The 14,616-nt window shown below is 42.2% G+C and overlaps 1 protein-coding gene across 2 annotated transcripts in view; it reads left to right on the plus strand.

Moving 5' to 3' along the window:
* Window positions 1–207: 207 nt before the first annotated feature.
* Window positions 208–14,616, plus strand: part of LOC134490418 (cholesterol transporter ABCA5-like) — an 84,181-nt gene continuing 69,772 nt past the window's right edge. Inside the window, exons 1-2 of one of the 2 annotated variants that reach the window (XM_063293446.1) lie at window positions 208–470; window positions 7,724–7,836. In XM_063293446.1, coding sequence (XP_063149516.1) covers window positions 7,732–7,836 — 105 coding nt within the window. In that variant the 5' untranslated portion in view covers window positions 208–470; window positions 7,724–7,731. Of the gene's footprint in view, window positions 471–1,711; window positions 1,792–7,723; window positions 7,837–14,616 lie in introns of those variants that run through there. The other variant, XM_063293445.1, reaches the window with a different exon arrangement.

A 14,616-nucleotide genomic window follows, 5' to 3' on the forward strand; every position in this document is an offset into this window, starting at 1 on the left:
ATTTCTTCTGGGAGGTTTTCCCGCTGACAAAGGTCTGTCTTAAGACACAGGCTGGAATAATGGCATAGCTAGTAATAGGTGCAAGTTCCATTCCCTAAACATGTTTATTGCCTTTTAACGTTCTTCCTTTTGCGATTGTTTTAGCTATTCCAGGATTGTGGGGGGAGACTGGCTCTGCTTGCGGAAACTTGCTCCCGCCATTGGCGACGCTCCCTCGCCTCCGAAGACCAAACAAAGCGAGAGTGACGGGAGCGGCGGCTCCCTGGAGCGAAAGAAGTCCTAGCTGCTGCAATCCTGCTGCCAGCAGCTGCGCGGCGAGTAACTAAGGTGCCCCGCCCGAGGGACGGTTAGGCGGCTCGGCTTGGCCTTTCCGGCGTCGCGGGCTCAGAAGGGCCCGGGCTGGCGAGGACCAACCGCGGCGACGCGCCCGCGGGCCCCCAGCAGCCCAGCCGCGGTCAGGCGGGCTCGAGGTGAAGTGACTGCCTGGGGGGGAGTCTGGGGACTGCGGCTTCCCTGAGAGGCGCGCGCCGCAGCAGAGCTGCGGGAGGCGGCCCCCGCGGAGCAGAGGGGGAGAGGTCGGAGAAGACGAGGGGAGCGTGCGGGGAAAGCAAATCAGGCGGCATGGGAGGGAGGCGTTGGGCGGGAGGGGGAAGAAGTAGGAGGCGACGGTGCGGTATAAGGCGGGAGAGATGCGGCACGGCGGGGGGGAGGAGGCGGCGGCGGTGGCGGCGGGTAGGCGAGGAACGAGCAGCTTTCCCGACGCGTCCTTGGGCTCAGCTCTCCGGGTTCAGCGCTGGATGCCCGGCTCCTCGATTGAGGAAACGGCGCGGGGGTGGGTGACGGGCTGGCTGGCTCCTGAGGGCGGCTAAGCCGCACTTCATGTGTGGGAGAACCAGGAGGGCAGCCCGCCTCGCTTCGCGTCGCTTGGCCGCAGGTGTCTTGGCCGGCGTGGTCAATTATTGAGGAGCTAATTAGCGAGAGCTGCCGGTGTCCAGTGTCCCTGCCTGTTGCCCCAAAACGCAGCGCGTGCTGTTAGGATTATGTGGCAAGCTGTGTTTTTGTCGCGGTGAAGATCTCTGGTTGCCCCGAAGTGTGTCTTTCTAAGTGGGGCTTTATGGGTGTTTTTCTATTTCCATTATCCTTTCTAGAGTTTCTATTTACTCATCTCAGAACATCATCATGCTGTGTATTAGAAGTAAAGGTGATACCATTGCATTGCTAGAGAATGTGTAATGCATATAGGTAGGGAAGTCAAAGAGAAAAGAGATTATTTATATCCAAATAATGAGAAGCTTAAATAACAAATATATATTAGAGTAGCATTGCTGATTATGAGATGACAAATGGGACTTGTGGCTGACATGTAGACAGTGATTTTATGATTTGTTTCAAATAGATCTTAAGGCTATTCTGAACAAATCACAGAATCACTAGCAATTAAGAGAATTGCAGCAGTTATCAAATATATCAGAATACTTTGCATAGATTATGGGCAACAAAAAGGGTCTATACTTAATTGTAGACAAGGAAAGGCGATGTTAATTTGAGGATCAATTACTATTTATGGTTAATTTTTAGGGTAATTAATTAGCTGAAGATGCTTATGCAAGTATTTGGAAACTCAGTGGAGTTCATGAGTTTCTTATGTAATCGTTAACTGGGAGAAAGAAAAAAAAAATGTCTACCTCCACCCCACTTTCCCCAATAGAACATCAGATTCTGAATTATGCTGCACTTTCTTGTGCCCAAGACATTGTGCATAGAATTGTAGTAGAAGAGCAGAAAAACATTGTAAGTTAATATAGTAAAATGTTCCTGAATATTCACTGTAAGATATTTAAAGTTTTTTAAAACAAATCTGTACTTTAAGCAATTAAGTTCCTTTTATCTTAACTGCTTGCATGAAGAAAGGAGAGGAAGAAATGATGATGATGATGATGATGATGATGATGCATCCCTCCTCCACATCACTATAGTTATGTCTAATTACAATATGTCTTCATATATTTAATGAAGTGTACTCTAGTCCATGAAGGCTTATGCCATAAGTCTTTAAGAATCCACTTTGTTGTAAAAGGCATCAGTATGATTATCATTGTTACTAGACACTTCTAATTTCTAAAGTTTTCTGAGTGCTGTACAGGTTTTAAAAGAAACCAGTGCTAGTGTTCATGCTGCAAAATGGAAAAAGGAATGAAGCAGGAGGAGCAAATTTCCTATAAATATGTTGTATTACTAGATTGACAATTACTGCCTTATTCATGTAGAATGTGCTAGCAGTTGGTAAGCACAGTATCTGGTTAGATGTGATATAAAGAAGGATGTTAAGCTACGGTGTCTCTCATTGGAATTCATAATACTACCAGCTAGATTCTAATAACCAGGGCCAGTAATCTTGACAAACTTTAGAAACCTATTACTGAAACACCTTTTAGTTTATGGTGGCTGCAATCCTATATACATCCTCACGTCCCCCTTCCCCCTGCGATACATATGGTGCCCACTCTGCTGGGGTTCTGCAAGGCCCTGAAGACATGGCTCTGTTCCCAGGTCTGGTGTTAGTATATTTATGGAACTCCTGTTGAGTTTCTTGATTGTTATGGTTCCTTTTTTAGTCTGGGCTGTTACATATAGTTGTCATGTTTTTAACTGTTTTAATTCTATACCCTGATGTTGTAAGCCACCCAGAGGCTTTTGGAGTGGGTAACCATAACAAATCTAAATAATAATAATAATTTGTATGTACCTGGACTAAGCTCTTCTCAATACGGTAGAACAGATGTGCAGTGGACCACTTGTTCTGATAACGCACTTCTACAGATGAACAGCATTTGAATTGAAGGCTACCCAATTATTCCTGTAAGTTCTGTCACCTTTAAGCAGAACTGGTACGAAGTGTGGTTCCTAGCCCTAATTCTTCTCTCTGCTGTCACTGCCTGTTCACTTTTCCTCTCTGATTGTGAAAGCAGGGAGTGAGTGTGAGAGAGAGATTATCAAGAATAGCAGTCACCATTGCTGTATCCCTAGGCAGCTGAGATTCTGCAATGTAACTATTCTGCCATAGTACAGTACTGTACCAATACATACTTGCAGATTTGACACCTAGGTGAATAAATGCTTTCTGTATGGTGATGAAGTTACAAATAATTACTGAAAAAAAAAGACTGCTGTCAGAGCAAAAGCATTCCTTTTCTCTTGAAATGGGAAGTGATATGAGGGAAAAGTGCTTGTTATAATATACCATGTAGTATACCATCTCAGTGGCGCAATCAGGACAGAACCTTGAGTAAATTTAGCACTCTATAGACTCTACTCATCAGAAGGAATTAGAGGACTTATAGAGGGTTTGCTTATTGAAGTAAATATACTTTACAATCTAAAGAGCTGCCCTATAGTGTAATTACCAAAATTCACTACTGTGGTCTTAAAAACAAATACTAAATTCAGCATTCCTAAAAAACAAATACTAAATTGAACATCAGAACTTTTGTTTTAATTGTATGAGTATTTATTCATAAGTGAATGAATTAATAAATTACATTTCATGAAGTTACTCAAGTATTTCTTAATACAGAGATGGTTCTACATGTAACATTTCTTACGTATTTTAATTGAGTGGATTACTATAAAAGTATGATCCTCTTGTCCACTTGCACCAGATTTCAAGGCTGCATTTTTATACATACTTAAAAGGAATTGAATGCAACTGAAATCTAAGTAAACATTGTTAGAAGCAGATCACTTTCAATAGTTTATTGTTTGGACTAAGATATATGAGAAGCACATAGATGCAATGCTGTTCTGTAAGCATTACTTAATTTACTAATTCAATCCTGTTGATAGTCTACTTTTAGGTTATTGCACAGTTTTTCATAAGATCTTACTGGCATTTTTTCAGCAGACTTCAAAATAATTGTTCTATTTGCTTAAAGTCTGTGGTAGAACTTACGGTTGGAGTTTGATTTTGTACAAATACTGGATTAAGAATGGACTAGTGGAAAAATACAGGAATGCTTAACTTGGGACAATTACTTTGGGTAATTGTTTTTCTTTTTTTTAGGAAGCTATTTTATATGGCTGAGATGCTATTTATTACATGTTGTCTCTTCAGTACTCTTTTATACAAGCATTGTTTTGGGATGATACTGAAAGACCAAAAACCATGCCATTCTGCAGGAGCTCAGTGCAGGATCTTTCCATGAGTCATCATTCCTACCTTCTTAGATATGCTTCAGTAGCTACTTTCTTAGCACTGTGTCACTAAATACTGAGGAGAGACAATCTTTTCCAGTAGTGTTAATAGGTCTGTGAAGCAGCAGACAGGAAATTCTTGGTGAGAAAAGGATTTTCAAGCAATTTGGTCAAATTTCCCTGAGTTTTAAAAAATTTCTCTTGAGTTTTAAAAATTAATTATATATTTCCATGTAATTGTTTTCTGGTTTTCTTTCTCCCTTTACCCTCAAATTAAATCCTATATCTGTTACTTTCTCACAATTACAGATTTTGTGATTTACTGGTATTTGAAATGTCCTGAAATAGATGCCTTTTAATTTGTTTTGTTCATTTTTAAAAACATAGTAAAAAAATCACTATTTTTGAACACATTGAGCTCAGTAGAAGGTTTAGTCAAACACAACAGTATAACACTATCAGGTCCAATTTCAGGGTTAATTTACAAATATTCAGTTTATTTCTAACAGGCTTCATACATTCTAACAGGCTCTCATACTTAGTGCCATTGTTGTCAGTCTTTGAATATATAATAAAGATAAATGATTGAGTGTCTTTATTTCAGTATAGTATAGTTTTAAAAAGCTGTGATCTTATTTCTGTATCTCAAAAAGAACCTCCCAAAATGTTATTTATTATTTTCTGCATTATTAAGAAAAAAGCCTTAGTCAGTCAATATTTTCAGTAGAAAACCCTTTAACCGTGTCAAAATGAATTATGTGGCAATAGATTGTAACAGAGGAAGAAGGACTTCTAGATTGCGTTTGGAGTGTAAGCCTCTTCAATAACCTTAACATTTGAGTATAGATGTCCATCTATTTGAATGTCTATGAATCTACCCGAAGGGTGTGAGTATTTGGACTTAGAGCCACATAATAATTATGGTTATACGTAATGAAGCTGAGTATCATCAACATAGGGCTGGCAAATAGCTTCAGACCTGCAAAGGATTGTTCGTAGCAGATTCATGTACTGTAGATACTACATAACATAGATGATCAGAATTCGGCAGATGATGGCCAGTATCCCCTTCTGATAGCAGTTAAAGAGATAAGAGCAGAACTATTTTGGACCAGAAACCCTAACTCCATGCTCATTCAAACACTCCAAAATGACGCCATGGTAAGTCATCTCAGAAGACAGACAGAATCAGGAGTATCAGTGGGGACACATTTCCCCTGTTTCTCTCCTGGAGATTAGTCAACAAGGTGACCAAAGTTCTCTCTTTGCCGAATCTGAGTCTAAAATCTGGTCTGAAAACATTCTAGATATGTTTGTTTGAATCTATAAAAATTCAAAAAAAGATTTTTTAAGGGTGTTTTTCTGTTGTGACCAAAAATATGAAAATTGGAGTTTCCTTCAAACTGTGAGTGTTCATTTAGGCTGTAAATTCTCTCATTCAGTGTTTCAAAATCACCCATGTCAAGGACTTGGAAAGATGAAAGTAATTTCAGCATCATCAGTTGCGAAAAAATAATCAAAATAAGAATACATAAGAGTATTCTGATTACAACATTTTGCATTTGAACATTCCTTTTATACTAAATGTTGGAACTGTATCAATTGATACCAGCTGGTTCACACACCCACTTTCAATTGTCTAATAGCAAGAAAGGAAAAAATGTACCAGATTTTATTTTACTTTATTTTATCTAGCGATACAAATATAAAATACAAAATTATGGTCGATAAAATGCAGATGTACACAATAGTTTAAAAACAAAACGGAAAAATTTTGCCAGGAGGACCTTTTTTCAGTACCACAGTGAGTCATGTAATTTGGGTTGTTTGAAGAGTTAATTGCTCATATTAATCATAGTTTAGGATTTGGACCACATATTCAATTTTGGTAATAGAAACTGGAAACTGTGTGTATACTGAAGGCTTCATCTGTACATCTTAAATGAAGCCATTACGTGCAATTAAGAGAAAGATATTTAGAGCAACTGACAACAAAGGTCCGCATAGTTAAAGCAATGGTATTCCCAGTAGTAACATATGGCTGTGAGAGCTGGACCATAAGGAAGGCTGAGAGAAGGAAGATAGATGCTGTGGAACTGTGGTGTTGGAGGAAAATTCTGAGAGTGCCTTGGACTGTAAGAAGATCAAACCGGTCCATCCTCCAGGAAATAAAGCCAGACTGCTCACTTGAGGGAATGATATTAAAGGCAAAACTGAAATACTTTGGCCATATAATGAGAAGGCAGGACACCCTGGAGAAGGTGCTGATGCTAGGGAGAGTGGAGGGCAAAAGGAAGAGGGGCCAACCAAGGGCAAGATGGATAGATGATATTCTAGAAGTGACGGACTCATCCCTGGGGGAGCTGGGGGTGTTGACAACTGACAGGAAGCTCTGGCGTGGGTTGGTCCATGAAGTCACGAAGAGTCTGAAGTGACTGAATGAATAAACAACAATTTAGAGCAACAAATATAGGGGAGGGATTTGGGACTTTTTTATACAAGAAAAAAGATTTCAAAATTCTAGAAAATACTTTTCTAAAGTTAGTTTTCTTCTATAAAACATCGGTGTTCAGGGTTCTGGAGAACATCTAATTTTGTTACCTAAATTACACTGCAATATGAAAATAATATATATGACCACATTATAATGTTTCTTCCTTTAAATATAAACATGTGCAATTGGTATTCTATAACCAGTTTTGCTTAATTCAGCCATCACAGTTCATTGTTACTGGGCAATGAGAAACTGGTATTCATTCATTTTAATATTGCTTTAAATAATATTGCTAGTTTATTAAACCATTGCTTTCTTTGAAAGATGGGGTTTAACCTTTCTTTGCAAATTAGAGATATAGATTACAATTTGATCTATTTGCAATTCAGTTTCCCACTTCAGTCTGGAAGTCACAGAATATTGAAATATGTAATATGTTTGCAGAAAAATCTATAATTATATGAGAATTGCCCATATGTAATTTTTTTTGCATATTTGAATTGCATTACTGGGGTCTATGTTAAAAATATGAAAGGAAATTTTGCCATATGTCTATAACAATTCAAATTCATTTTAGAGGCAATAAGTTAGTTTGAAGCCTAGCTAGTTTTATCAGATGAAGTTTGGAATAAATCTGTGTTTTAAATTTTGGATAATTATTTACACCTAATTTCTCTCTCCACCCTCCTAAAATTATAGGATTATGCATTTTTCTAATCTGCAAGAGAATTTTAAATTTACCTGAAAATGAACAATACATCTGCAGTTTAGATTTCTTAAAATTTACCTGAGAAACAGTTGGATTATTATCCAGTATATACCTGATAACACTTAAAGAGAATGAACAGCTATTTATATAGAATTTGCTTTTAGATGGAGAAACATACATTTATCTTATTTCACATAAATTTATTCATTTAACATACTGATTAGTCATGTAATGAAGCATTGTGAATGGTTCCATGGTTAAAACTAATTAATTGGTTCAAAAGGGGCACACATATTTTAAAAGATGCATGTGATTTTTTTGCTTTTCAGATGCAAAAATGTCTACAGATGCTTCAAGACAAAAGGGAGTGTGGCGACAAACAAGAGCTCTTTTTTATAAGAATTGTTTAGTTAAATGGAGAACCAAGAAGAGTAGTGTTCAGGTCAGTTGATCAACAGTTTTCTAAGGTCTGACGAAGTTAAAAGATTGATCTTTTGAAAGTATTTGTTTATGAATTTCAGCTGTTTTAAATTGTTACTGCAGGATTAATCTTATGCTTCTATGCCATTAATTGTTTATACTAAGGATAATGCTTTAGTTTGGCAATTTTAATCTTTTGTATACTATTTGTTCTAACAGTCAGGAAACCACGCTGAAACAAGGAATATGTTTTATTACTGCTACATTAGACAGAAAATCCTAACAAACTGAAGAAGCGTGGGAAACACCCAGACAGATAAACCCCCAAAGTCAAGGCGGGTCTGATCTGTGTCTCTTTGAATGGCTGCTTAACTCCTCAGTACTACGCATGCGTTTTCCCCCCTGGATAGGAGCCCCCTCCTGCTCACCATCAGTGCTCATGACATCACCCTCCCCTCCAGATTCACATTCCATTTCAGCCCCCTCCCTTCCAGAGTTCCTTCCTCCCTCCAGAGTCTCATGAAAGTCCATCTTCCCCTCCAAGCTCCCATGGGAACTGGGCAACGATGGAAATTCTTCAAAGGAAAACTCCTCCAAGGACGAATCAGTGCTGCTCTCCAGGTCTGATAACACTTCTGGCCCAGGTGGCTGCTGCTGGAAAATAGCTAGATAATTAGAAGATTCTTCCCCCCTCCCCCTTGGGAAATGCAAGCCAGAGGTGGAGGGCTGCGGCTCCCCCTCCTCCTCTCACTCTGGCCTCAGAGCTTCTGGCGGGGGTGGAGGTTGCCAACTTACGAACTCCTCTGCTTGGGATTTCTCTGCTTGCTCAGTCAAGTGAGGAATCTCTGGTAGAGTGCGAGGCTTGGGTTTGTGAGGGAAAAGCTGATGGAATCATTGAACCAGCGCTGGTGCATGCACATCTCTGGCATTTTCCCACATGCGCTCTTCCTCAGGGTACCCTTTCCAGTGTATTAAATATTGGATGCCCCTTCCCCTCCTCCTAGAGCCCACAATTTCCTCGACTTCGTATTCCTCCTCCCCCTCCACAATGACTGGAGGTGGGGGGGGGCATTTGTGATCGTAAGGTACTTGGGGGAGGGTCTTTGGCTAGCAAGGCTCTGTGAAAGACTGGATGGATTTTCATGGATGCTGGCAGCTTTAAGCGATAAGCCACTGGATTTATCTGCTGTACCACAGTGAAAGGGCCCACAAACTTAGAGTCCAACTTCTTGGAGGGCCTGGTAGAGGTCAAACACTTGGTAGAGAGCCATACTTTGTCTCCTACCGCAATCGCTGGCCCCTCTTGTCTGTGAGCATCTGCAGCTCTCTTGTAAGCACTCTTTGCCCTGTTCAGCTGCTCCTTTAACAACAACTCTGCGGCTTGTTGCTCTTTAAGAAAATCAGCCGCAGCTGGAACAGTTCCCTGCTGGGAGGAGGTGGGCAACACCCGAGGGTTAACCCCGTAGAGTGCTTGGAAAGGAGACATCTCGGTAGAGGATTGCACAGAGTTATTATAAGTGAATTCTGCCATGAGGAGCAGGGCTGGCCAATTGTCTTGCTGATAAGCGGTGTAGCACCTGAGATACTGCTGTAACCATTGGTTAATTTTCTCAGCTTGCCCGTTACTAGCCAGATGATGCGATGATGATAGGTGGATCTGGACCCCTAATGACTGGAAAAGGGCCCTCCAGAACCTGGAAGTGAACTGAGGGCCTCTGTCACTCACCAAGTGGTTTATCATGCTTCTATACCTAAAGACATGGTCCATAAACAACTGCGCTGTGGCTTGCGCAGACGGGAGGCCCTTGCAAGGAATAAAATGCGCCATTTTAGTGAAAAGGTCCACCACCACTAGTATGGAAGTCAGCCCCTGGACTGGGGGTAAATCAGTGATGAAATCCATGGAAATTGTATCCCAAGGCCTACTGGGGGTGGGTAGGGGTTGCAAGAGTCCTATGGGATTCCCTGGGAGAGGCTTGTCTTGTCTACAGGTATGACAAGAAGCAACGTAACCCTTTATGTCTGCAGTCATCTTAGGCCACCAGTAGTCTCTCAGCTCTATGGAGAGTTTTGAAAACACCTCCGTGGCCTGCCGTTTGATGGTCATGGCAAAGTCTCAGTACTTCTTCCCTCAATGAAGGGGGAATGTATAATCGCCCGCTATGCCAGAGGATTCCTGCCTCCACATTAAAGGGGGAGGCAGTGTCTTGTGGGCCCCTTTGGAGGTCATCCATCCTGGCCCTGGCATATGGGTCCTGTTGCTGCTGAGCTCTGACTCTTGTAAATAGGCCCTCTGCTTGTCTGCCTGCTGCTGAAATCTCTGTCTGGTTCCCCCGCATAGACTGCTGAAAGTTGTGAGGTTGTAATATAGTAGCTTGTACCTCCTGGTGAGTAGCGGGGGTTGCCTGAATGGATCGAGACAAGGCATCTGCCAAATAGTTCTGCGCCCCGGGAACATAAGAAATAACAAAACTGAAACGGGAGAAAAACTGGCTCCATCTGATTTGGAGTGGGGTGAGGGATCTGGTGTTTTGTAGAAGCTGTAAATTCTTGTGATCGGTGCAAACTTTCACAGGAAAGGTTGCACCTTCTAGCCAGTGCCTCCACTCTTGAAATGCTGCTTTAATTGCCAGCAACTCCTTGTTAAAAACATCATAGTTTCTCTCTGCTGGTGAGAGCGTGCGGGAGAAAATGCACAAGGGAGCAGTGTCTTCCTTTCTTTGTCATTATATTGCAATAAAACAGCAGCAATAGCAAAAACTGAAGCATCTGAATGCATTATGAATTGCTTCGTGGGATCAGGGTGCTTTAAAAGCGGCTGGGATGCAAAGAGCTGCTTAAATTCTTGGAAGGCTGCTTGCTCTCTCTCCCCCCAAATGAATTTTGATCCTTTCTTCAAAAGCTGTGTGAGGGGTTTAGCCCTGTCACTAAATTTATTTATAAATCTCCTGTAAAAATTGGAGAATCCTAAAAATTTTTGTACATCTTTCACAGTTCAGGGGGGTTGCCAAGAGAGAATTGCCTGGACCTTAGAAGGATCCATGGATATGCCTTCTGTTGATATTCTATAGCCCAGGAAATGTAATTCAGTTAAATCGAAGGCACACTTCTCTAGCTTGGCGAACAGCTTGTTCTCTCTCAGTCGTTGTAAGACATTACGTACATGGGTTACATGAGTTGTAGCATCCTCAGAGAATATTAATATGTCATCTAGATAAATGACCAGATACTTATCTAGTAAATCAGAGAAAATTTGATTCATAAATCGGGAGAATATGGCTCCTGCATTAGTCAAGCCAAAGGGCAAAACAAGGTACTCAAATTTACCAAACCTGGTATCGAAGGCAGTCAGATATTCATGCCCCTCTTTCATCTGGATCAGATTGTGCGCATTCCTGAGGTCCAACCTAGTAAAAATGCATGCTTTCTGTAAACGATCCAGCAGATCAGATATTAAGGGGAGTGGGTAATTTTCCTTGACCAAGACTTTATTGAGGGAGCTGAAATCATGCACCACTCTCATGGATGCCTCATGGGTTGCCGGTGCCAATGGGTCAGGCTTCTTTGGTACGAAGAAGGTAGGAGCAGACGCTGGGGAAGTAGATGGTTAGATGAAACCCTTTTGGAGATTAGAATCCAAGTAATCTTTTAAGGTGGCTAGTTCCTCGGGGGACATGGGATATTGTTTCCTTGCTGGAATCTTGGCTCCTGGTATCAACTCAATGGTGCAATCACAGTCCCTATGGAGGGGGGTAGTGCCGTGGCCTCTTGTTCGCTGAAAATGTCTGTGAAATCTGCATATGTGGCTGGCAACTGGACCCCCCCTGCTTCTGTGACTGCATTGGTTGCTGGAGAGAGAAGAGCTGCTTGAATCTTGTGGTGCTGGCATTCCTTAGCTGGGAAGGAGACTGCTCCTGTAGTCCAGTCCAACAATGGGTTGTGGATCTTCAGCCAAGGTGTGCCCAGGACTATAGGCACGTTAAGTGATGCAGTAACATAAAGTTGGATCCACTCAGTGTGGTCTCCCATTGTTAGTTGCAAAGGTTCTGTGAAACTTCTAATCAGCCCTGCCTTGAGGGGCTGGCCGTCAATGGTCTCAACTTCTATGGGACGTGGCAATTCTATGGTCGGGATGTTGAAGTCTTGTACAGTCTGTACATCAATAAAATTGGTGGAAGCTCCGGAATCCACGAGGGCCTCTAGCTTGACCTGGTGCTCTGGGTTTACGTGCATTATGCGTAAGTAGTAAAAGGATTGCCTGGAATCCTCGGAATGAACCCTTCTTAATTGATTGATGTTCTCCCTGCTGAGCTCTGTGGAGGGAGACCGACAGAGTTTCCCTGGTTGGAAGTCAAGGTGGAGGTGGCTCTTGGTTCTGCTGCTTGCCCTGGGGCTCTTACGGAATTTGCTTGGCTTCTTGCTGGGCAAGTTCTCACCATATGCCCCGGGACTCCGCAGTAGAAACAGAGGGCTCTCTTTCTCCTTCTCTGTCTCTCAGTGTCAGAAGTAAGCCTCCTGCTCGCCCTGATCTGCATCTGCTCCTCTGGTCCTGAGTAGAGAGATGCTGCAGAGAGAGCTGGAAATCCTGGAAGCGCTCTGAGGCCCCTGCCTCTCCCCGGCTGCATCTGTCTGAGCTCTTCTAGCCTGGCGTCTACGACCACAGACAGTTGGTATAAACCTTCTGGGGTAGCTGGTGTTCCCTGGCGCACTAATTCATTTTTAATTTCCTCATCCAGCCCCTGTTTGAATTGGTCTTTCAAGGCACTGTCATTCCAGTCCAGATCTCCTGCTAACAGCTTGAAATCAGCAATGTAAATTCCCACCCTCTTGTTGCCTTGCTTGAGCTTCCAAATTTCCCGGCTGGCAGTGACCTCTCTGATTGGGTCGTCAAAGTGTGCTCGGAACCCTGCCAGAAAATTCTGGTAGTCGTTGAGAATCGGGTCGTTGTTGTCCACCATGGGAATAGCCCATTTGGCTGCTGGGCCCTTTAGCAGACTTAAAATGAAGGTAACTCTGGTTCTGTCTGTGGGAAACTCTGCTGGTCTGCTGTCGAAAAACATTGTGCACTGTGTGAGAAAGGTTCTCAGCCGTCCTGCTTCTCCTCCAAACTTCTCTGGTAAACTGCCCTGGGATCTCAAGACTACTGGTGGAGCTGCTGCTGCTGCTGCTGGCACCGGTTGTGGGTTAATTGGAGCTGGTTGTTGTAACTGCTGTAGCATGGCAGCTTGTAATGTGTTGACCTGTAGATCTTGTTGTTGTTGATGTTGTTGCAATGCTGCTGCCGGTTGTTGGATGGCTTGCCGAATTTCCTGGTTTTCCGAAGACATTTTCCCAAATGTCTCTCCTTTGTTTTTTGTTCCTCCCTCTTTCAATGGGAGTAAGAGTTTGTTAGGATTGATGTCCTAACAGTCAGGAAACCACACTGAAACAAGGAATAAGTCTCTCGTGTTTTATTACTGCTACATTAGACAGAAAATCCTAACAAACTGAAGAAGCGTGGGAAAAACCCAGACAGATAAACCCCAAAAGTCAAGGCAGGTCTGATCTGTGACTCTTTGAATGGCTGCTTAACTCCTCAGTACTACGCATGTGTTTTCCCCCCTGGATAAGGGCCCCTTCCTGCTCACCATCAGTACTCATGACACAGACTGGTCACTTGAGGGAATGATATTAAAGGCAAAACTGAAACACTTTGGCCACATAATGAGAAGACAGGACACCCTGGAGAAGATGCTGATGCTAGGGAGAGTGGAAGGCAAAAGGAAGAGGGGCCGACCAAGGGCAAGATGGATGGATGATATTCTAGAGGTGACGGACTCGTCCCTGGGGGAGCTGGGGGCGTTGACGACCGACAGGAAGCTCTGGCGTGGGCTGGTCCATGGAGTCACAAAGAGTCTGAAGCGACTGAACAAATAATCAACAAGTTCAGTTGGATAATCCTGTGGACCAGGGGCTTTCTCTGTTTTCATTTCTGTTTAAAAAATAAAAATAAAAGCAGATACTGATACCGGAATGTAAAGAATATCTATCATGTTGCTTTATCAGATCAAGCATATCCATTTTTGCTGAACACATAGTATGGATTATAACTTCAGTCTTGAGTTGGGGATGTTTAAAAATGGACATGGAGCTCCCCTTTCAGCAATATTGCTCTTCCATACTGGAACAGTTGTTCAGTTTGTTGTGTCAAGTATGTAAGTGTGACTGAATAATGCATGCTGAACCGCTATGTTCATGTTAGTTTTATATAACACTGAAATATCTACACGTATGTGAAGTTTTCCAATATGATTATTCTTGTGTAATTATCTGTGTAATATATAGTGATCTGTTCTATCAAATATAGTTCATAGTTGCCAGGAAAAATATGAAAGTTAAGACCGTAAGCAGAGCATCGAACTGCAGTTTGTATATCTTTTCAACATTAGATGACCTCATGTTCTCTCTTAATTTTATGAGTGTACTATTTTAACCCACTTTGCCTGGTCTACCGGCCAACCAAAATTTGTTGTTTCCAAAGTGTAGATGTTATCCCTGAATACCTGCTGTAATGCAAATGAGACCAGAGGAAAATTGCCTGTTGGGAAAGAGTTCACTTCATTTTCCCCCTCCAACTTCAGTCTTGTTCTGTCTCTGCACCTAACAGGTACTCCAAGGACAGAGGCAAAGAAACAAGTCTCTGTATCTGCTATTCCTTTCCAGCTTAGCTCTACATCTGTTGACCACTCAGGTTTTTTTCCATCTTCCATAGGTCTGTACTTGTGCCCATTAAGTGCCAGTTAAATCAAATCTCACCTTACAA

Source organism: Candoia aspera, chromosome 2 (genome assembly GCF_035149785.1).
Source record: "Candoia aspera isolate rCanAsp1 chromosome 2, rCanAsp1.hap2, whole genome shotgun sequence".
NCBI classification, from domain to species: Eukaryota; Metazoa; Chordata; class Lepidosauria; order Squamata; family Boidae; genus Candoia; species Candoia aspera.